This window comes from Bombus impatiens, unplaced genomic scaffold, assembly GCF_000188095.3.
Source record: "Bombus impatiens unplaced genomic scaffold, BIMP_2.2 scf_0417, whole genome shotgun sequence".
In the NCBI taxonomy this organism is placed as follows: domain Eukaryota; kingdom Metazoa; phylum Arthropoda; class Insecta; order Hymenoptera; family Apidae; genus Bombus; species Bombus impatiens.
The window spans coordinates 147448-169122 of record NT_176836.1 but is presented as its reverse complement, the minus strand read 5'-3'; the positions used below and the strand labels follow the sequence as shown (position 1 = coordinate 169122).

The window sequence follows — 21675 nt, the reverse complement described above, 5'->3', positions numbered from 1 at the left end:
CTTAGTGGGGGGGGGGCGTCATAAGCGGCAAATGGGCGCAGTCGTCCTAGTTTTATAATAATTCGATTTCGTTGTCCAACCCTATGTCATGCGAATTGTTTCATGCGAAAGTGACAACGAAAAATGAATGCGTGCACGTGGTGCACTGGTGCTTCGCATTTACTAAATAAAACAGTCTATAGCTTAATCTTTTAACAATAAGTTTTGTTGAACTTAAATTTAAATAATTTAAATAATTGTCTTGAATTTAAATAATTGTCTTCGATACAAAATGTTGCCAGTTGGGCCTGCGACTTAATGTTTCCTGAATTATCATCTGCAATCTTGTTTAGATTTCTAGAAGTTTTGAGAAGTATAAATTGAATTTCAGATATTAATCTAATTCAATACTCTAAGTTGCGTTTTTTAATTCTGAATCGTAGATTAGATTAAGTTACTTCCGTAACTGGTCCTATAAAAAGAAGAAGGAAAATTAACTTTATTAAAATAAATGCATATTCTATGTGGGAAACGGAAGGTTTGACGAAAAAAATATTGTAAAATATTGTAATTGTAATATTGTAATTGTAGCTGATCCGAGAAGGGTGGAAGAGGGTTCAATTCGATTCAGCTTTTTGAATCTTCGCGCACTTCTACGAGCAGTGTGATTTAGCGTTCCATGGGCACCAATCCACGTACTTTCTCCCTAAAAAAAACTCAAAATCAAAGGTAATAGCAAGTAACGGTAAATATTATATATATGTACATAATATTATAAACAAGAATATAATGCGAAAATAAAATTATATAAGATAAATTAAATGTTTTAAACAATTTAATGTCATGGAGAAGGAAAAGATGAAGATGGAAATAAAACTAGATAACCAGTTAATGATAACTTCAAGTCGATGAAGAAAGCTTTCATTTAGAGTTGGTATTTGTTGAATCAGTTGAATGTAAAGACGTTATTTACGCTAAGAAAGTTGGATCTGTTGTTATTGTTTTATCAATATATTTAAATACGCAATGTCGACGAAATCCTCCGTCGATTTGCGAGCAGAACTCGCTGAATTAGTGAAAAGGAAAGCAGAAATAGCTGTGAGTACTGAAGCAATTGTCAAACTGTGCCTCTTGTAATGTATTTCAATTTTCTTATTAATTATATATTTGGTATAATTGAGGTTATTGTTATTGTCACGAGATAGAACAATTTTATTTACACCCAATTACCACCTTAAACTTCTGCAATAAATTGTTTGTATTGTCTTTTAGATATTGTTAGGTTATGTCGACCTCTGATTTTTTCGTGTTAATAATTAATGCTTTTACTTTCTGGTTTACTTATATTCCTAAACTATCACTAATGTAAAATATTAATTGCTTGTGAATTTCTAATTCAATTTTTAAAATGTACCTAACCCCAATAGTTAATTTTCATGTTAGTGAGTATATTCATTATTTGTATTTAGTAGGATTTGGCACATTATATGTTTTTGTTTATTTATCTGATCTATTGAAAAATAGAATAATAATTCTTTTATTTTATTTCATCTTTTGTTTAGTATTAAAGAAAATCTCTTTTGCTTGTGTAATATAACACACTTCTGTATTATTTAATAAACTTGCATATTGCTGATACTTCTACCATTAAATATATCTTTTAATGTTGTATAAAATAGTTCACACTGTGTTATATTAAAATATGAATAATGCTAATGTTTTTGTTTAATGTTTTAAATCATATTTGTAATAACATATCGATTTCCTTGTTAACATTATATAATATATTAAGAAAAGATTTATCTAAATAGTAAATTAATGTTTTAAGTTTCTCATCCTTACCTATGTTACAGAAATATATTGAACATGATTTAAATGAAAATAAAATAATATAGTTATCGCGATTGTTGCGTAAATTGTTATCTTAACACAAAAGAGAAGCAAAATTCAAATAAAATTTATATAAGCGTAATTACTATCTTTTTTGGAACATTAATATTACACTTTTTAAATTAAATATTAATATTAATTTGTTTTGTGTCTTTCATAAGATATTAAAATTTTACAGGACACTCTTGCCAATTTAGAACGCCAAATCTATGCATTTGAAGGTAGTTATTTGGAAGACACACAATTGTATGGTAATATAATACGTGGCTGGGACAGATATTTAGCCAGTAATAAAAATACTAACAGTAAAGCAGATAAACGAAATAGGAAATTCAAAGAAGCTGAAAGACTATTCTCAAAATCTTCTATTACCTCTATGGCTGTTAGTAATCAATATTTTATTTTATATAATGTTATACTTTGTCAAAATAGACAGAAATGTATTGTTCAAATTATTAATAAGAGAAAATTCTTGAAAAGCTATAGTATCTTAATAAAAGTATATATTTGTGCACAGAAGCTATTACGTTTAATTTCAGTATTATAAAAATATGAGCTATAATGAGAAACTAATCGCACGGGCATTTTTAAATATTTATATCGAATGTACTGTTGTTAAATCAAAAGTATTACATTTTTACAGGCAGTCAGTGGACTTGTTGAAAACACCCAGGAAAAAAGTAAGGACCTCAATGGATATTCCTGAGATAGTTAATTCTTTAAAGAAAAAAAAAAGAGTACAACTTATTTTTCATCCTATCCCTCCTTCCAACTTTTCTTTTTATCCTCTCCTTGATAATAATTCTTCTTAGTTTTTAAGTTATCCTTGATTGTATTTCTTTTTCTTTTCAATGTATTGGTCAGACTGTCTTCCAAAAAAAAGAAAAAAAAAGCGCAATAAATATCGATTGTTGCAAAGTGCAGTTTATTGCACTAACGAAGAAAGAAAATTCAAAAGATATTCATTGTTGCTTCTAATTTTTGTGGAGTAACTTTTTTTTCTTGTGTATTTAAATTACGAATAAATTTTAGTTCATTTTCTTGATCTATTTTGATAATAATTCATTTTTGAACTTTTCGAAAGTAACTTTTTGTCATACGCACTTTACGTATTGATTTTTCTCTGTCTGTTTTCATCTACATTCATCTTTTTTCTGTATCTAATTATAAATAAATTTAATGTCTATTTCTCTTACCTGTTTCGAAGTTTTATAAAAAGTTATTCCTCGATTTAACAATTCTATCTGCTACCATTGTCTTGTTCTCCGTGTATGTCAGTAGTAAACTTGTAATTTGCTTTTCTCGTACATGTCGAAAGTGTAGAAGAACGTTAGCTTGAGCATTGTTATCTTTATTTTCTATATTTATCTTTTCTCTGTATCTAAGCTTTAAATAAATCCGTGTTTTCTGTATTAATGTGGGTATAACAGAAACATTTCTTTTATACTCTCAATATACAAGATAATTTTTAAAAGTAATTGTTCACAGTAATGCTTATGAAATCGATCAAAATATGGTAAAGTAACAATTATTTACACTTAAAGCGTGTTGTTTCTTTCACTTTTATGAAAACATCTGGTACATTTATACTCTCATATTACATACTTGCTATATTTGCTTCTAGATAGTCAATTTTTTAAAGTCGCAGAATATTAAAGAATTAAAAAATGTATGTTTTGATCGATTAAACAATTTTACACTTTAATTTTATCTTATCGTCTTATTGTTAGTTTCTAGTTTTATTGGTATTTTAATGTTTCCTTGTTAGTGCTATAACTCTAGTGAATGTTAATTGCGATTCAATCTTATGACTTGTATGATACATATGAACGTTATATGAACGAAGAGTATTGGCACTATAAATATCAATGGTAGTATAAGTGTGAAATTATAGTGCAAAACGATTCTTTAAATAGAAAATATGAAATAAAGATTTATTTCAAAAATAGTTAGAGAAACAATAGTAACATGTAAATTAGAAATCCTATATCCTCGATGTGACTCAGATATTATAAATTACTATTACTATTACTACTACTACTACTACTACTACTACTACTACTACTACTATTACTACTATCACTACTATTACTACTACCACATTTGTGTCTTCCAAATGTACCAATACTCTCTCTCACGCGAATTTCTCGATCTTTAAAATAGTTTAATCGATCAAGCGAAGGTATATTTTCATTAAACGTCACTCACGGTTAAACAATCCTTGACTGATTAATTGTTTGACGAATAATCGGTCAATCTGCATCTGGATAAACCATGCACAACTGTCGGTCGAGTAATCGACTAATTAATTCTTCAGTTCGGCCGATCGTGCCACGTGCCGATCGGGGATCGCGGTTTTCCCATTATAAACTTGATTCCAGTTGACCGGTACAGTGAATCGGAGTCGCAGATCGGCAACAGCGGTAGCGAGGACAATTGCAGCCTCGTAAATTCTCATGGAACAGCTGCCAATAGCGGCAATAGCAACGGTAATAAGGAGTCGTCCGGGAAAAACCACTCTGTAACTGGCCAGTATAGCCAGAATGGATCTATCGCCTCTTCAACCGAGATTGCTAGACAATTTGCGAACGGGCACGCGAGCAATGGCAGCCTGGAGCACGTCTCCTTGAAGGAGAACACTGGAAAAGAGCCTTCGAAAAATAAGTCTGGGAACAGCGCGAAAAAGAATAGCAACAAGAGGTCCAGAAATAGGTAGAATAACCTCGAGCCGGTGTAATCTGTGGATAGTTCACGCGAGGACTATCAATGGAACATTTCTTCCTTCTATTCTCATTCGATTCTGTCGATATACCAGATCTCACTGTTTTATACAATAAGTGCACCACGGAATACCGACTTTTTATGGGAGAGTTACAGGCTTATCGTTAACGAATAAGAGCATTAGGATTAGTAAGTGAATAACAGTTTGGGTAACGAAGGGTGTCGTTTTACCATCCGGATAGGATTTCTATTTCTGTTTCCATAAAGACTATGATTGTAAGCCAACGTATATAGTATTGTACAAAGATAAATTTCAGGTTTAGAGATGAAATGATATCAATCGTCGTCTTATTCGGTTAGTTGGACAGTACGTATTACGCTTAAGAGATAATGTAGAATTATGAAATCTTTAGTTCTTACTTGAGATTTTATTCCTTGTAATTCCGTGTTTCACGACAAATATCAAATCTGTTACCATTAGTTAAGCTCAGTCAAATTTTGTCATCTCCACTATTTAAGCGTTATAAGACATCCTAATATTTTTTGTCCCAATTTTAACGATCCGATAGTTTGTTTTATAGAAGATTTGTATTAGTAATAGTTGGTACATTTTGTTACTTTTATAATATATAAGGTTCCTCGAATGATTTTAATACGTATATAAAAAATAGCATAATATTTGTAGCTGTAGTGAAAATAAAACTAATAATTGCACAAAGAAATGAAGTTGGATAATCAGAGTATTATTTGTAATCGCGTCATGTTAATTTAAAGGTTCAAATTGTTTGTTTATTTTTCTAAGTCAATTTTATTTTTGATGATACTTTACGTAATATATGTTTATCTATCTTCTGCAAAATATGATTATTCATACTTGTAAAATTAAAATTTTAACAGATAGTATAAAAAAATTGACAAATATTTTTTGTAACCACTGTATTTAAATAAAGCATTATTAATAAAGGATTTGAAAGTACCTAATTGAATCATAGACCTGTAGCGTAAATTTTCATTTTATTTTTTTCGACACATTTTTTTTTATAATTTTAATTAATCAACGCTATATATTCTTATTTGTAAAATTACAAATTTCTATGTTCGTTTATTAATTAATTATTTATTTATAAATTCTTATACAACGGAGTATTTTTCTATATTTTTACTTTTTAAGTCTTGAAACGTCCATTTTCATTACCATTTATTATATTTTTCTTTCTTTTTATACGTTCAAAATATTTGCAAATATTAAGAATATTCCATCGTAATTAAGTAGAATTAAACAAAGGAAATGAACGCTTCGAAATTTTATCCTTATCAAATCAAGTATAAAATATCATTTTAGTACAATTTAGATAAAATGTATATACATTACTCGTTGGAAAATTTTTATCATTTTATCCGTTACTTTCGGGTTCTTTTTTAAATACCTTTGTATCGAACAAAAAAAAAACAATAATTTTCAATATGAATTTTTCTCAAGTATTTTAAGGTATTGTTTCTCGTTAGCAGCAGGATAACACAGCAGGATAAAAACTAGATACAAATTTTTATTCGCAGAACATTCGATTTACCTTTAATGAGGATTGGAAATAACAGTTACCGGTAGAAATGCTTTCAAATTACTATCTTTTTTCACGTTCTTTGGGGGTTCGTTTCTGGTTACGACTGCGTTGAAGCCATTATGATCATCAGCCGTGTAAGTGACTGTTCGAATTGAACCATCCGCTTCTACCACAGAATATTCACCCTTTACCGTGTCACCGTCTCTCTCTTCCCACGCTGACTTAGAATCGCCGGTATATCCATCCAGGACGCCATAATTAAACGAGTATCTTGGATGAGCCTGCAGAAAAATGAGATTCTATGTGAATAAATAGAATTATACTTCTTGCCTAAATAAGATTATACTTCCTACATAGTACTAAAACTTCATATCCTGAAATAAAAAGGTTTTTTATTTTATAATATCATAAGCTTGTATAGCAGTTATACAGAAAAGGGCACACTTTACCGAGTCCAATGATAGTTAAATATGTTACATTATAGAGGACAACATTCAGAATAACTTTTGTCTATACGAGATATTCATGAAAATCTTCAATTAAATTTAGTTTCCGTTATACTTCACCCTGGCATATAGCTGGCCAAATTTTTACACAGCCCAACGTTAGCACGACTTAATTTTTATTCCATACGATTTTGTAAGTGTATCATAAATTGCAGTGTTGATAACCATGAACTCAGTGTTGATCTTGACAACATATTTCAAGCTCATTGAAATCGGCGATGCGTGTCTTTCTCTGTATAATTATCGTTTTTATCGTAATTCAAACAAACCTATTATAAATAACTTTGCTAAAAGTGTCCTTTACAAATTACCGTGAATTCCGCTTCTTTTTCATTTTTTGTATCGGTCGCGACAACAGCAGACGCCGTTTTAAAAATCGGTGGCGCAACGTATACCAATGATGACGTCTTCGGCAATGGTCTGTACGAGATCGGAGTGGAAACTTTCACATAAGTCGGAAGTATTGGTTCTACTTTGCCTCCGATTGATTTAAGGGCGCACGCCACTGGCACTGCTGCCCCACTCGCGGAGATTGCATCGATTGGCGCGCAAGGAAATCTTCTAAATATCAAACAACCGTTTCGTTATATAAGATGATTCTAAAGCTTGATGAACTGCTAGCGGTAGTAATGAAAGTTTGTAAAACTGTAATGGATTATGAAATCTTACTGTTGTAGGACACCAGCGATGATCAGCTTCAGAAAACAACACAAAATCACGATCTGTAAGAGAAAGGAGCAAATTGGAAAGGAAAATTTGAACAGAAAAAATGGGAACATCTAAATATCTTCGTTATTTGCGTATATATGAAAAAGTTTCTTAGATAAAAGGAGTACGAAGGTTCGACGAAGTAAATATAATGCCAAAGAAAAAAGTTTTCTCACGATTACTTTTAAAAATTCTTTTTCAAGTATTCATATGTTTCATTTTTATATTCGTATAGTAATACGATATTATAATGTAAAGCGAATTATAAAAATTCAAATTCAAATTCGATATGGCACGTTTCTTCACATTGCCCGATTGATCTCAAATTTTACACAAGTACACAGAGAAAACAAATTCGTTGGTCGAAAAATAAGATGTATTCTAATATACATACATAATATATGCGGAAGCGCTAAGGAGTTTAGAAAAGTTTAGAAAAATATCTTGGAAGTATCAATATGCGCGAAGTTGCAGCGAAGACACCCAAGAATCGAACTATCTACCACGCATGCGCAGATTAGATTTTCATTGCACAATGTCTACTGCAGTCTTAAGGAGTGCCGCTATTCACATTCAGTGGTTCTCGAGTAACGTTTTGAAATAAAAAACAACCTAAATCCTAAACGTTCGAAATGATTGACCAGATGACTAATAAATCAAAAAAGCAATATAAATGTTCCTTTAACTATAAGAACACATATCATAGGTCGAAAGAAGTCGAGTCGAACGTGGGAATTGATATTTATATACGTTTCTTGCCAATTGTGAACCGCTACATTAAGCAACCGTACTTTCAACTAGCAATCGCGGGACCACGAAATAAAAAGTGACCGATACATTTATAAAGATTTATGGAATCGAGTCTTTTTAAGGTACAGAAATGCATTAAGATTACATAAGTGCGTCAAAAATTCCTTTTTTATGCTCTATTATAATCGTTATTGTGATTTCTTTTTTTTAAATTTGATATACCAACTTTTTTTATATCTTGTTATAAAAATATTTGTACATATTCCTTTAAAATGTTTTCTGCGCATCTCTTCTCAAATTTAAAACGATTAACATAAATTATTCGAAATATAATATGTAAAAAGTTTTATCGAAATAATTTAGTACTTAATATCTATTATTTTTTTTTAAATTAATTGTATAAATAGTAATCTTCATTTTACCTTGTCGGTAACACTTTTTGAAAACTGCGACTGCATGTTTAGGGAACTATAAAATCAGCGTTGTGTAATGAAATTTGCACCAGAGATATACTTCTTAGATTTCTTCCTGATTTCCCATTAAAGATTATCAATAAATCACATTTTTCTTTTTTCGAAGAAAAAAATATTTTTGATAATTAATTAATTACATACACATAGAACCTTCTCAAATATTTGCAAATATTTGTACATGTGTATGCACTTATGAATAGAACTTAAACGAAATTTTAAGGTCTACTAAACTTTCACGGCGGTCCTTCAAAGAATAGAACATCAGCATCCAGCTCATCTTTATATACGGCTTATACAAGGTGTTAACAATGTTAAACGATTCTTTTCGATACAAAAGTATTTGGTATAATTTTCAATAATTGAAACAATACTTTCAAACAAATTTTGCCTTTTATTTAATTACAGATACAATAATTGAATTGTTTTAATCACCCTATATACACGAGAATTTTTATCTATATTGTTCCTATCTTTATGTAAATAAGAAAAAAAATCTAGACAACATTAATAGGGAAAATGAAATTAGAAATTTTGCATGATTTATTCTTTATTATGTACAAAATATGATAAATGAGAATTATAGATACTATAATTCTTATAATTTATTCTTATAATTTAATTATGTATATGATTAAATTATTTCAAACACCCGGTATGTACGAGAACGTTCACTTACATTGTTTGGGTCTCTCTTAATACAAGGGATGCGCAACATGCATCCGTGGGAACGTCATCACCTGTTGAAACTGATGTTCTTAAACTACCAATGCAATAGCAATAAAATATTTACGATCAATATAATAAATAAAATAAATATAATAAATAAAATATTTTATGTTTATCTTTACTTTTAAATATCTATTAAAATTCAAGTTTGTATTTATAACTCGTTATTCGAATTGCATAGGATAAAAATTTTTATTTGATTATATATCAAACCAACAGATTAAATAATACCTTTTGGATAGAAAATAGATTTTCTTCTTCTAAAAAGGCGATTTTTTACGATTATTTACGTAATGTCAAACTTCAAATTAAATAACGTTTCTTAAAATTAAATAACTTCCTTCAAATATGTTTGATAATTAGATAATTCCCATTTACATTCTGGAAATAATTTTGTATTATAAAATACCAAAGATAATATGAAATAAAATTTTTAGAAAAATTTCGATGTTTCTTAATTCTCAAGTATTTTTTATATTTTTAAAAACACTATGTGCTTCACAAATTTAAAAGAATTTTCTGTATATCAGAAATCTTATGAATTTTTATATTTTTTATTATTTACCAGAAATCAGTTTAGCGAAGTCAGAAGTTAGATTAAAAAGATAATTAAGGAATGTAGGAAAAATTTATTTATTCAATCTCTTTTGATAATTCTTCTACTCTCTGTCGTGCAGCATCAAGTTGCTCTTGAGTTACAGTTGGTTCTAGGCCATACTTTTTTTCTTCTTCTAAAATATACTCCAAGTTTTTAACCTTTTGAGCGAAAAATATCTTTTGCTGTTCTCTTAATTCAGCTTTAAATGCATTTAATTTCTGCTGAATAATACCATCGCAGTAATTTTTGGTCAGTTGCCTTAGTGCATTTTTTCTCGTCACTGGGCCAGGAACTCTATAATCAGTTAAAAGTTAAAGAATGCATATAATAAACAATTTATTATATACAAAAGTATACAATATCATACTTTGGTTGAGATATATAAATAAGATTCAAACGTTCAAGAAGCCATTCAAATCGTCTATAATCCCATCTTCGCAAATGTGCAAGAAACTTCTTTCTTTTATCAATTAATTCTTTTAGAAATACTTTGGTTTTTACATTTTTCGGATGCTCTTCTATATATTTTTGAAGATATTGTATTTCACTAGTAATTGCAGCAACTGAAACAATTTATTTTGTTTGAATATATAACTGGGAAACAACTAGAAATTTTTATAAAACTGTATGTAGTAAATTATATATAAATCAAAATTAACATTAATACTTTTCGGAAATTTATAAAATAAAAGTATACGTACTTCTAACTTCTATGGAACCTCGATCACAAACATGCCTTTTCACAAGTCCTATCACTCTTTCTCTTTCTAGATTTTTAAATTCTTTTTTTGATTGAAAATCCAAACTGAACATTTTCTTTACAATTTCATCTGCACTGCGTTAATAATTGAACAATGATTAATTGTCTGTATTAGTTGGACTTTTATTTTGAATAAGACACAAAAGATAGGCATAACTAAAGAATATATATTTTTTAGGATACAAGAACTTTAATGAATGTAGTTTTTATTCATCTTTGTGGGATAACAAATTATCTTCTATATAGAACAATACAAATGTATAGTTATTACTTACTCTTGTAACTCTTTCGAATTCTGGTAATAGGTTTTAATATCTGTAGGTTTTACAGATACTTTTACTCCCAAATCACCGGTTTGTCGTGGATCTATGCTCGGGATTTTGACTGGCCGTGTCCACTTAATTTTATAATCGTCGACGGTTTGAGCCATTCCACGGCTCAAATAACCTCCAAACATATATACATTGTTCACTCTTGTACTTAGTAATTTACAGCAGTTTATTAACGAATTCATATTTATTTATAAACTAGGTATTACAAACAGTCAAATTAACTACAAATTATAAGTTAATAAATATAAGATGTACAATTGGTCAAATATTGTCATTACAGACTATACGCAAATAGAACACACATTGCGCATGAACATGACCATTAGCTAAAAGCAAGTTTCCAATCAAGAGTTCACATCTTACCGTGATGTTCTAATTGAAGTTATTTTTTAAATTACAAAGAGCGAAGTAGTTAGACATTCGTATTTAAAATTACGAATAAAACTTTAAAAAATTTTTAATTATTTACATAAATATTTTAAATTCATGAAACTATTACAAATATGTATGTAGATATTCATTAAAATTCTTTTGAAAGATTTACATTGTTACTAAAAAACTATATTGAACTACTTGACTAGTGTTTTTTACAATTATAAATACATTACATTTTCAAATCTTTGTAATTATCTCTTATAGTTTTCATACCCTCGTTTTATATGAAATTTGAATTCCCGCTTTTAAGATCTGTGTGGTTTGCACATGAGCAGTAACAATGTAAATATGTTTGCGTGCGTAAATGTGTTTAGTATTTATATTATTAATTATTTTATCAGTGATTAGTATAAATTTACATAAATTCATTTACTGTTACTATAAGTTACTGCATTTCCAGTTAAAATTTTATGAAAATTTAATATATACAAAGATATAAAATTAAAACTTGAAAATAATATGTATTCTTCTAATTTATATGATGTGTATTAATGCAATATATAAATATATAATGTGTATCAATGTATACTTTTTTATTTATTAAGCATTAAATATGAGTAATTTCTTTATATAAGTTGAGTTGTTGAGGGATTAAAAATAAAATGTAGTAAAAAAATTATTATATTTACAACATCACTGTGTGATGAAAGTACACAGTAGTTTAATTACACATAAAAATTAAAGTAAAATTATTTACACAAATTACTTTTATATATCAATCCTGCCTACAATCTCAAACCATTGTCTTAATGCATCACTTAACACAACAGGTAATGTATCCAAATCTCTAAGAATAATATAAAATGGGAATGGGAAATTATCCATGTAAGAACTTATACCCAATAACTTGCCATCTTTGAAAATTGGCATTCTTATATCAAGTATTGAATCCTAGAAAAAATAATACAAGTGATAAAGAAAACAATTTTGAAGACTATTAGTATATAATTATAAAAACAACATATAGATATTTGAAAAAGCTTATTTAGTATCTTCAAAGTTAATGAATTATTCGTTAGATGTCTAATAGAATTTAAAGATTTTTCATTAAAAAGTTCAAATTATATCTTTTTGTTTAATTATAAATTTTATTAAGTGCTCACCTTATTGAAAGGATTATCAACTATTATGAAAACAAGGAAAATATTCAACAATTTAGCTTTCCTCACAGCTGCAGTTACTTTTTCTGTCCCTTCTGAAAATATACCTCTACCATCAGATAAGATGGTTACCAACTTCGCATTGTCAGAAGAACTGTCTTGAGATGTGAACATTTCCATTGTGAAATCAAGCAGTTCACCAATCATTGTCTTCTTCTGCTCAAATTTCATTTCTTGAATTAACCTAGAAGGATGTTTAACTTTAAATAATAATACATTTATTTAATTTCTTATTACACTTACCTAGCACCACTTTCCTCTGTAAAGTTTTCCCCGAAGGGATGAAGGATATTCACTCGTTCCCCGAAATTGATAACAGCAAGTTGGCCAACCTCCAAATATGTCATAGCTTTGCCAATCAACGAAAGGGATTCAAACGCTAATTCCTTTGAATGATTATCAGCCATACTACTAGAATCATCGATAGCTAACACTATTTGATAATCTCTTTTTGATGGTTTTGTGCGTCTCAACCAAATTTTGTCTTTTCGAAATTCGCTGGCGATATAGGGAATTACTTTTCTCATGTTTATACGCTTGCCAGTTCTATAGTCGCCCTTTAACCGGGAGGTTAGTGTAGGTTCTAATACCAATCGCAATTTTTCTGATAATTCCCTAGCAGCTGATTCTGTTAGGGCACTTATTGAACTCCAAGCATTCGCTGCTTCTATCGAAGATGGTCCTTGAGACCACTGACCTAACATATTTTCGATTTCAGTCCTTCTTTGTACAATATCATCTGTGGAAAGATCATAGGATTCCGATTCTGGCAATTTTGTGTGAATAGTGGATTCGTTTCCTCGTAAAACACGACTTGTTGCCACTGTTTCACCTTCAACTTCACCTCCTATTTCAATTTGTTCCACATCGTCTGATTTTTCACCTTTGATATTTGTGGATTTGTCTTTCTTCCTTTCTGATACTTTCTGAGGCTGTTCTTTCTTTATTTCTTCTTCTTGATCTTTCGATTCCAGATCTCTATGCATCTCAATGTCATCGTCCTCCAATTTATCTTCCATCTGATCCTTTTCATCTAAATGTAATTAGATAATTAGTTTAGACTATATACAGAATATTATCTTTAACTTATTGTTACATTAAGTAATATCAATTTTTGATTTTTTATAGTAAAATAAAATTACCTTCTAAAAATTAGGGAAATATTAGACAGTAAGTAAATAATTAAATTTTTTCAAAAATAAATAAGCTTGGGAAGAAATTTACCTTCTTCTAAATTCGACGCTTGTTTTTTAATTTGTTCTTCAGTTGCAGCATCAAAAACGTAATCATCAAATTTCTCTGTATTCTTAATATGCTCATAAGTTTCACTCTCACCACCACCTTCATTTTTCTCTTTTTCTTCTTGACTATCTAGATCTTGCTGCATTGTAGTGGTTTTTAATTTCTTTACTGGAGATTTGGTATCATCATCAAGCAAACTACGATTTTCATCGCTTTCACCTGGTCTTTTTCGTTTTGAAACAGGTTTGGGAGATTTCTCCTCGCCAGAGGCAGGAACATTCTGTTCTTGCTTAGATCCAGAATGTCCTTCACGTTCTTCTGTTTGTGATTGACCGGTTCCTTCAAAATAGAAAAACATAATTTAAGAATATATTGTGTATAAGATTTAAACAGTTGCAAACTTTAAATCTTTTAAAGTTTTTACAAATATTTTATGTAAACTAAAAATAGTTACTTATAATAATTACTTTAAAGTTTTAGAACATGTAGCAAGATTACCTTTATCTTTTTTATCATCTGTACTATTTTCTGTAGGATCTATTTCCATTTGTTCATCATTTGATTGACTTTGTACCGCATCTCTAGAGCCATCTTTCCTTGATTCAATTTCTTGCGAAGCATCAACTTCTTTGCTTCCCGTGTCAAAACTAGGTGGTGCCTTATCTTCCTCTGTTTGATTTTCCTCTATGTTCTGTTCTTCTGTATCATCTCCTTTATCCTCTTCAGGATTTATAACATTCTCATCCCTCTTTTTATTAGCATCTGCATTTGGATCTTCTTTTTCTTCTTCTTCATTTTCTCCATCACTAGAATCCTGCTGATTGTCCTCTTCGGAACCATTTCTATTTTCAGATTCTTCATCTTCTTTCTCTTCTGGAATTTTAGATTCCTTCATCTGATCAATATCAAAAGGATCTTCTTCCTCGCCCTCAGGATTATCCTCTTTCATTTCTTCATCCAAATTAATATCTTCTGGAAGTTCAAAAGGTTCTGGTTCTATTTCTGGTTGATTTTTTCCATGATAAGGATCAACCTGATCCTCGTTTACTTCAGGCTCTTCAAATTCGTTAATCTCTTTTTTTTGTTCTTCTTTCCTTTCACCATCAGGTTCTTTTTCTGCATTTCCATCTTCATTCTTGTTTTCATCAGTGTCTTTTGCGCTTAATTCTTCTTGTCCAGTTTTTTCACCAGTTCCTCTTTCTTCTTTCTCATTTTCTTTATCTTCATTTTCATTGTCTTCTTCTTCCTCTTCATCTTTCCAAATTTCTTCATCAAGTTTCTCTGCAGTTTCATCAGTTTCGCCCATTTCTTTGTCGAGATCATCGTCTTCTTTATTATTTTCCTCTTCTTCACGTTGTTCAAGATCTTGCATGTGGCCTTCGAAATTTTCTGACATCTCTATACCCTTTTCTTCTTCCTTTGTATCCTTTTTTTCATTGTCCTTTTCTTCTTCGTTTGTACTTCTAGTTTCTTCCAACTGATCCTCCGTTTCAATCCTCTCTGAAACATCTTTTTGACCTTCGCCTTCAGCCAATCCCATTCCTCCCTCGGCTGTACCATCATCTTCCTGATTATCTTCAGGTGCATCCATGTTTTCTGGTTGACAAAATCCATTTGTTGCCAAATCCAGAAAGACGTTTAATTGAAGATAGAGGAATTTGCAAGTTAGGCGGAAAGATGCGACTTGTTCGTGAAGATAATAGTGAAGAAACAAAGTATATTGTTCTAGAAGAGGTAGATGTTGCAGAAGTGATCTAGAAAAATAATACAAATCATTAAACTATTTTTAGATGTTAAAAACTGCATAAAATTCTACATTGAGATAATAAAATAAAGATCCTTTATTTTAAAATTATTTTATTATTTACTTTTACCTTATAAAAATGTAGAAGGTCCACAAGTGTGATGATAAAACTTACCTTATGCAATTATTTGCAGAATTGACATCACATTCATAAATAATTTGTAATAATTCTCCAAGTATTTGTGATACAGTGTTCAACCGTAAATCTGGAACAATCTTCTTTAATGGTTCTATTAATCCTTTTGTCATTAGATCCTCTTCAAAATCATCTGTAGATTCTTTCTCAGGATCAGTTGTTTCTTCAATAGACTTCTGACTATCTTGAAGTTTCTTTTGAATGACAAGCAGAATTTGTGTAATCAATTTATCTAATTTAGTTCCATATTCTTCTAAATTTTCAGATTCAAAAGATTGTTTTATCGCTGAAGTAAATGTTGATTTGAATAATTCAATACTTTTTTCAATCTTTTGAACTAAGAAATCTAAATTTTTACTGAGTGGATGATCGAGCGTAAAAGTACACCTAAGATCAATTAATTTTCTTTTGATTTCATTGATCTCTTCATAACTTGTTTGCAAAAAGTCAACATGCTTTTGATGAAACAAGAAGACTTGACTGGATTTCACAATCTTTCTTGAAGTTGTGATCCACGAATTTAATTTATTTGCCATATTTTTTATTAAATTTAAGCTATGTTTCATAGACGCAATTGAAATTTTCGAAATATTAGCCTCTTTTAAAACAGGAACCGCAGTTTCATTTAGATCAAGAAGGTTTTCCTCTGCGAGAGATTCCATTGGACAACTCTCCAAGAAAATTACAATTTGTTTCATAGACATTTGTAATACTTCTAATAATTCCTGGAAATTGTTTATGATGATCTGTAAGTTTCTCTGTGCGGGAATATCAAGTTTTTCAAATTCTACGATTTTGGAAATATTTTCTTGCGTGTCATTTTCATTTGAAGTCTTTTCTACCATGCCTTCTACCATTAATGCAAGGTTTGACACTTGGATTCTAAATGGAAGAAATCGTTTGAAGAAATTTGCAATCGTTTCTTTTTGGCGATGAGCTAACAATACAAGGTGAACTGAAAGGCCGCGACAACGTTCAGCATTTTGGATATCTAGTTTACTTTTTCCAGAACTTAATATACCATCAAGGAAATTCAATTTAATTAAAGATTCATAATAATACTTGTTACAATCAGACCATTGTTCAAGTAATCCTTTATCTACATTTACACTTTTGTTTTTGAATTCAAAACATTGTATTTCTTGCAGATCTAGAGGCATAGATGTGAAATTTGTAATTTCATTTTTTCTATTTTTCCAAATCAAAATACCAATTCTATATGAAATTCCAAGTCGATTTAATGCTTTGAAATAATTTGTCAGTGCTAACTTCTTTTGTTGAAGCATGCTTTTTAACTGAGCTTGTTGCTTGCCTTTTGTCAAGGTTTTATCAACTTCCAAATTTCTCAGTCTTTTGCTTTCTTCGAGACTCTCTCCTATGAAAGTTTCGATATCCTTCCGAATTTGAGAATAATTGTTTCTTTCAATAATATTTTCACAGAACTGACGAGTTTTGTGAGTTAGTTTCTCAATCTTTTTTAGTTTTCTTGACTCCAAATTGATTAAGAAATCAGATGGTCGGAGTTCTCTTCTGGAACCTGTTTCCTCTGTCTCTGCTTTTGTCTTCAAGGTCAAATAGGATGCAACATTTAGTCGTAAACCTTTTTGGAACTCTCTGACAAATTTGTGTAATGTTCTACGTGTTTTTTCAGCAGTGTTTTTCACAGACCAATAACTTATATCATTCCATCTTGTAATCTTGATGGTATCTTTCAATTTCTTAGCTATAGGTTCTTTTAAAACTTTTATCTTATTTTGAACATCATTAAGAAATTGGCTGTAATATAAATAAATATTCCAGAAAATAGCTAATAATTCTTTCTGTTTTTTTGTTTCTTGGAGATGATTAATATGTTGATAAAAAAGGTAAATTAATTGAAGTCTTGTTTCAAACTCAATCAAGGACGATTCTATCAAGAAACGTTCTAAACTTTCAATCACCTTTTCTTTTGAAACATTATCAGATTTAGTTGCATCTTCTAATTTCTCAGTTTCTTCTAACTGTACAACATTCTCAGTATCATCTGTAAGGTACTGATCTATTAAATTGAACAAAAAAAACCACCACTTTGAAGCTCCAGTTTTCAAATCATCTTCAAGTACTTCCAACAAGTCCCTCCACCTTGAAATCTCAAGTTTCCGCCAACAAAGAATCTTTTCACCAAAAGATACGATAAATTCTGCTAAACTAACATCGAAACGAGCATTTTCTTCCCACTGCTTCATCTTTGTTAGCAATAATTCCACTCCAACCAAAAATCTAGATAAGGAAGAATCGATGGAGAAACTGAGAAGTCTGTCAATTATTAGTTTGATCGAATTTAAAATGGGATTTTCAGGCCATTCTTTTAGAAATCCATTGACTCTTTCACAAAGTCTGTCAAAAAGTGGTTGACACTGCTCAATTTCTGGAATATTAGGGTCTTTATAAAAGTCATAGACTTCTCGATCACTACTTCTATTATCAAAATTGGATTTTTGTGAGATTAATACGTTTAAGCAGCATACTAATTGAGAGGACAAATTTTCAGACCAAGTTTTCACAGAGGATCCTAGCATTTCAAATCTTTGTATCAGAGGTTCAATGAAATTTGGTTCTACATTAGATTCAGAAGTTCCTAAATTATTTTTAGACCTTGGAGAAATATTCATTGAAAGAGCTTTTAAATTTCTATCATCAGAAAAACTTTTCAAGATATTCCAGTGGATTTCTTGAATTATTCTAGCATCCTTCGTAGATATCAATTCAGTAAAGGATTCCTTATCAGTGGAGATATTTTCTGGAAATTTTTGGAGTTCTGAAAGGTCCTGTTGAAAACCTGGGATTATTTCTGCTAACTCTAGGAATTCCTGTTGATGGCCTGGGAACATATTTTTAAAATCCAACTCCTCTTCTTCTTTCTCAGACTTTGTTTTAAACAAACTTTCTTTTTCTTTCATCTCTTCTTCCCTTTGCTTCTCTTGCTCCTTCCACAAGATTCTTATTTTGAAAAATATTTTATTTAGTTCCTCCCACAGGGATTCTATATTATTTTTAACCAGAGACAAATTTTCAAGCTCCTTCAATGCAATTTTAGCCATTGTAAACCTGTCTCTCTGAATAGCCTTTGATTTTGACTGTTTTGTTAGAATGAACACTAGTTTTTCTGAAGAGCACAGCTTCACTAAGTTTATGTAATTCTCTTGACACAGGCCAACTACAGGAAAACGCAGCAAGTTATAACAGATGTCACTATTTGCGTTTTGAAATTGCATGTTTGAGAGTTCATGAATTAAAATTGATATACCATGATGTAAACTGAAAATTGCAGACATCATTGGGGAAACAAAGTCAGGAAAGCCAACCAGGAAATATTTTTCCAATCTATGAGAGAATCTTTCCAGTGATTTCTTCCAGATTATAGCTTCATGCAACTTTTCTCTATGTGAATCTTGCAATTCCCCTTTTTTAAGTTGTTTAACAATGTCAATCAATTGGTATTTTTGTTTCATTATTGATTCAAACGAACCTATATTGCTAGAAAAATTCTCTATCTCTTCTCTCAAATTTTGGAACTTTGACGTAGGTCTCACTGCCTGAAAGTTTTCAAAGTTTCTTGCTTTGTTGGATGATATTTTCAAATGATTGATTCTTGATACTTTTTGGGCTTTCGACATAGAGGTTCCAAGGATAATACATTGTAAATTTTCAATGCATATTAAATGTTCCAGTTCAGAAATATTTTTTCGTATGTATTTTGATTTCAAGGCAATTTTCTGAACTGGATCAATGGATCCTAGATCACCGAAGAGAAATATTTGTAGATAGCCTAAGGTCAACCATCCAATTCCTGTTGTAATGACATTGTTTCCATTTTCTAATTCTTTTTTGATTTTTTGCAGTGAAGTTAGTGTATAAGTTGGTTTAGAGGAACTATTTCCAAAATCATTTTGTTCTTCCATGACTTTTTCCATGACAGACAGGTAATAATTTATGAGAAATCGTAATAGTATAGAGTCGTTGTTGGACATGTTGAATTCATCCGAGTTTAAAACCAAAGAATTTTTCCATAACAGCGTCTGTATAGTTTGCAGAAGTTTCTTTTGGTTCTTGTAATTTCCAAAATTGATTAATTCCCTTTTGCTTCCAGATTTTGAATTTAGAAATAGTTCAAAGATTAGGTTGCAGAGGGCTGATTTGTTGACGAAGTTTGTCTGAAAGTTGTATAATGAAAATAGTAGATTAGAAACTTAAAAATAGATTAATTACGTAGATTAATTATAATTTAATTTCAATTTAAGAGTTAAAATATATACATTTACACGATTATAAGATATGAAAGAATTACCAAATAATTAAATAAAAAGAAAAATACCTGGGAAATATTAAAATCGTCTTCCGTCATATCTTCTTCGTTATCATACCAATGTAAAAGAATATTCGAATTTTTAACAGCGAAAGATCTTTCCGCAAATTCCTCGACAGAGCAGAGCAACTCGGGGAACAAAGAGATCCTTCGTTTAGTTAGCATCTCATTAGCATTCAGAGCCTTCATCAAACTGATCAAACGCGTCGGTATCGTTGGAACTTGCTCGAATTTTCTAAACACGCTTTCCTCGTAAATTCTCCCAAATCCTCCGCAAGCTGTCTCAACAAAATTTCTCGATTCCTCCAAGTCCGTAAGATTCTCAGAAATTTCATTGCTCTCGTTCAAATTCTTTTCAAAACTTCGACGTATTTCCTCTCCAATATCTTGCGCAAATTCGTCGCAAAATTTCCTCTGGAAACGATACGCGAAAAATAAAAAGAAAAATTCGTAAATTGGCCATATTTTAGCTTCCTCGAAATTTTGATTCGTTCTAACATCACTCTCGTTGATTTCTTTAACTTCTACAATATTTTTGGTCATTTCTTCAATTTCTCCTATATCATTAATTATATTTGCATTCTCTCGATTATTTCGGAAATTTTCGACACAAATTTCAGCGAATCTGTTTCTGAAGGCCAGATTTTCAGACGATCCAATCGTGACGATTTTTAATTTTGTTTTCAACGAATCGATCAAATCTTCTTCGGTGATTTCGAGCTTTCTCGATACGCATCGTAATTTTTCATGGAAAGTCATCGAACTTTCGGAAAAATGAGGCGACGGAATGCACAAAACCTGCCGGACTTTCTTCCGAACTTTCCCAAATTTATCTACGTCGATCAACGAGTCTAGATATTTCTTCGAAAAGTCTGACAGGTCTTTCTGCGTTTTTGAATCACATAATTTTGCATCGATCAGCGTAAATAGTTTCCTGATAAATTTCATCAGCCATTTATAATGGACTTTCAGGGACGAGGAGATTTCACGCGGGTCGAAGAACGTTCCTTGTAATTTATTGATCAATTCCATCTTTCCCATGTCATGAAATCTTTCGTACCATTTCAAACCATCTCGCAATTCTACGTAGTCCTTGTCGTTTAACGATAAGTTTTCGTTCTGAAGTATCGTTTCGATGATCTTTCCGGAATGTTCACAAATTTCTACGAATTTCGATATTAGTGGTTCGTTCTTCAACGTAGTTGATATTTCTCCTATGAAGAGATAAGAAATATTTAATAAAATGGATTATAGAAAACTTATATGTACAGGATGATTTAAATATATTTTTTTATAAGTAAATTCAAGGGAATTAAATGTATCTCTTTATAAGAGATATTATATATAAAATATAATATTTATATATTTATATTATATATAAATAGATAATATTATTATTATATTAATAACATTATAATGTGAATTGAAGGGAATTAAATGTATCTCTTTATAAGAAATTTTATATATAAAATATATTTATATATTTATATTATATATAAATATATAATATTATTATATTAATAATATTATAATAATATTAAATATATA

General features: G+C 30.1%; 4 protein-coding genes across 5 annotated transcripts in view; 1 reads left to right on the top strand and 3 right to left on the bottom strand.

The window, feature by feature from the left end:
* The first annotated feature begins 538 nt into the window (after window positions 1–538).
* LOC100742950 (chromatin modification-related protein MEAF6) lies at window positions 539–4974 on the top strand. Its single transcript, XM_003490203.4, has 5 exons — window positions 539–708; window positions 814–1077; window positions 2048–2251; window positions 2513–2549; window positions 4251–4974. The coding sequence occupies exons 2-5, from the start codon at window positions 1006–1008 to the stop codon at window positions 4583–4585; spliced, it is 648 nt and encodes a 215-aa protein (XP_003490251.1). The 5' UTR covers window positions 539–708; window positions 814–1005; the 3' UTR covers window positions 4586–4974.
* A 736-nt stretch (window positions 4975–5710) lies between these two features.
* On the bottom strand, window positions 5711–9540 carry LOC100745744 (cuticle protein 19-like). 2 transcript variants are annotated; one of them, XM_003490226.4, is made up of 4 exons: window positions 8539–9540; window positions 7328–7380; window positions 6970–7219; window positions 5714–6433 (listed from the first exon to the last, which is right to left on the bottom strand). In XM_003490226.4, exons 1-4 carry the CDS (start codon window positions 8572–8574, stop codon window positions 6164–6166), a joined length of 609 nt encoding a protein of 202 aa, XP_003490274.1. In that variant the 5' UTR covers window positions 8575–9540; the 3' UTR covers window positions 5714–6163. The 2 variants fall into 2 exon arrangements, with proteins under 2 accessions (XP_024224030.1, XP_003490274.1); XM_024368262.2 differs by lacking the exon at window positions 8539–9540 and having other exon boundaries at window positions 5711–6433; window positions 7328–8480.
* Window positions 9541–9924: 384 nt separating this feature from the next.
* On the bottom strand, window positions 9925–11347 carry LOC100742754 (28S ribosomal protein S15, mitochondrial). The gene is made up of 4 exons (XM_003490201.3): window positions 10949–11347; window positions 10615–10748; window positions 10281–10476; window positions 9925–10207 (listed from the first exon to the last, which is right to left on the bottom strand). The coding sequence occupies exons 1-4, from the start codon at window positions 11185–11187 to the stop codon at window positions 9949–9951; spliced, it is 828 nt and encodes a 275-aa protein (XP_003490249.1). The 5' UTR covers window positions 11188–11347; the 3' UTR covers window positions 9925–9948.
* Window positions 11348–12051: 704 nt separating this feature from the next.
* LOC100745621 (midasin) overlaps window positions 12052–21675 on the bottom strand; it is a 142173-nt gene continuing 132549 nt past the window's right edge. The window contains exons 21-27 of the mRNA XM_012386689.3: window positions 20137–21341; window positions 15762–19975; window positions 14341–15596; window positions 13825–14181; window positions 12844–13633; window positions 12544–12784; window positions 12052–12331 (exon numbers count right to left, since the gene is read on the bottom strand). Of these exons, the coding sequence (XP_012242112.1) occupies window positions 12149–12331; window positions 12544–12784; window positions 12844–13633; window positions 13825–14181; window positions 14341–15596; window positions 15762–19975; window positions 20137–21341 (8246 nt within the window). The 3' untranslated portion in view covers window positions 12052–12148. The remainder of the gene's footprint in view (window positions 12332–12543; window positions 12785–12843; window positions 13634–13824; window positions 14182–14340; window positions 15597–15761; window positions 19976–20136; window positions 21342–21675) is intronic.

Coding starts and splice junctions, on each gene's coding strand:
- LOC100742950 (XM_003490203.4), top strand. CDS start 1,006: ATGTCGACGAAATCCTCCGTCGATTTGCGAGCAGAACTCGCTGAATTA. Junction 2,252..2,512: donor CTTCTATTACCTCTATGGCT/GTTAGTAATCAA, acceptor ACATTTTTACAG/GCAGTCAGTGGACTTGTTGA. Junction 2,550..4,250: donor TGAAAACACCCAGGAAAAAA/GTAAGGACCTCA, acceptor ACTTGATTCCAG/TTGACCGGTACAGTGAATCG.
- LOC100745744 (XM_024368262.2), bottom strand. CDS start 7,437: ATGTTCCCATTTTTTCTGTTCAAATTTTCCTTTCCAATTTGCTCCTTT. Junction 7,220..7,327: donor ATCGCTGGTGTCCTACAACA/GTAAGATTTCAT, acceptor TTTGATATTTAG/AAGATTTCCTTGCGCGCCAA. Junction 6,434..6,969: donor AAAAAGAAGCGGAATTCACG/GTAATTTGTAAA, acceptor ATTTTTCTGCAG/GCTCATCCAAGATACTCGTT.
- LOC100742754 (XM_003490201.3), bottom strand. CDS start 11,187: ATGAATTCGTTAATAAACTGCTGTAAATTACTAAGTACAAGAGTGAAC. Junction 10,749..10,948: donor AATTCGAAAGAGTTACAAGA/GTAAGTAATAAC, acceptor TTATTAACGCAG/TGCAGATGAAATTGTAAAGA. Junction 10,208..10,280: donor ATTTATATATCTCAACCAAA/GTATGATATTGT, acceptor AACTGATTATAG/AGTTCCTGGCCCAGTGACGA.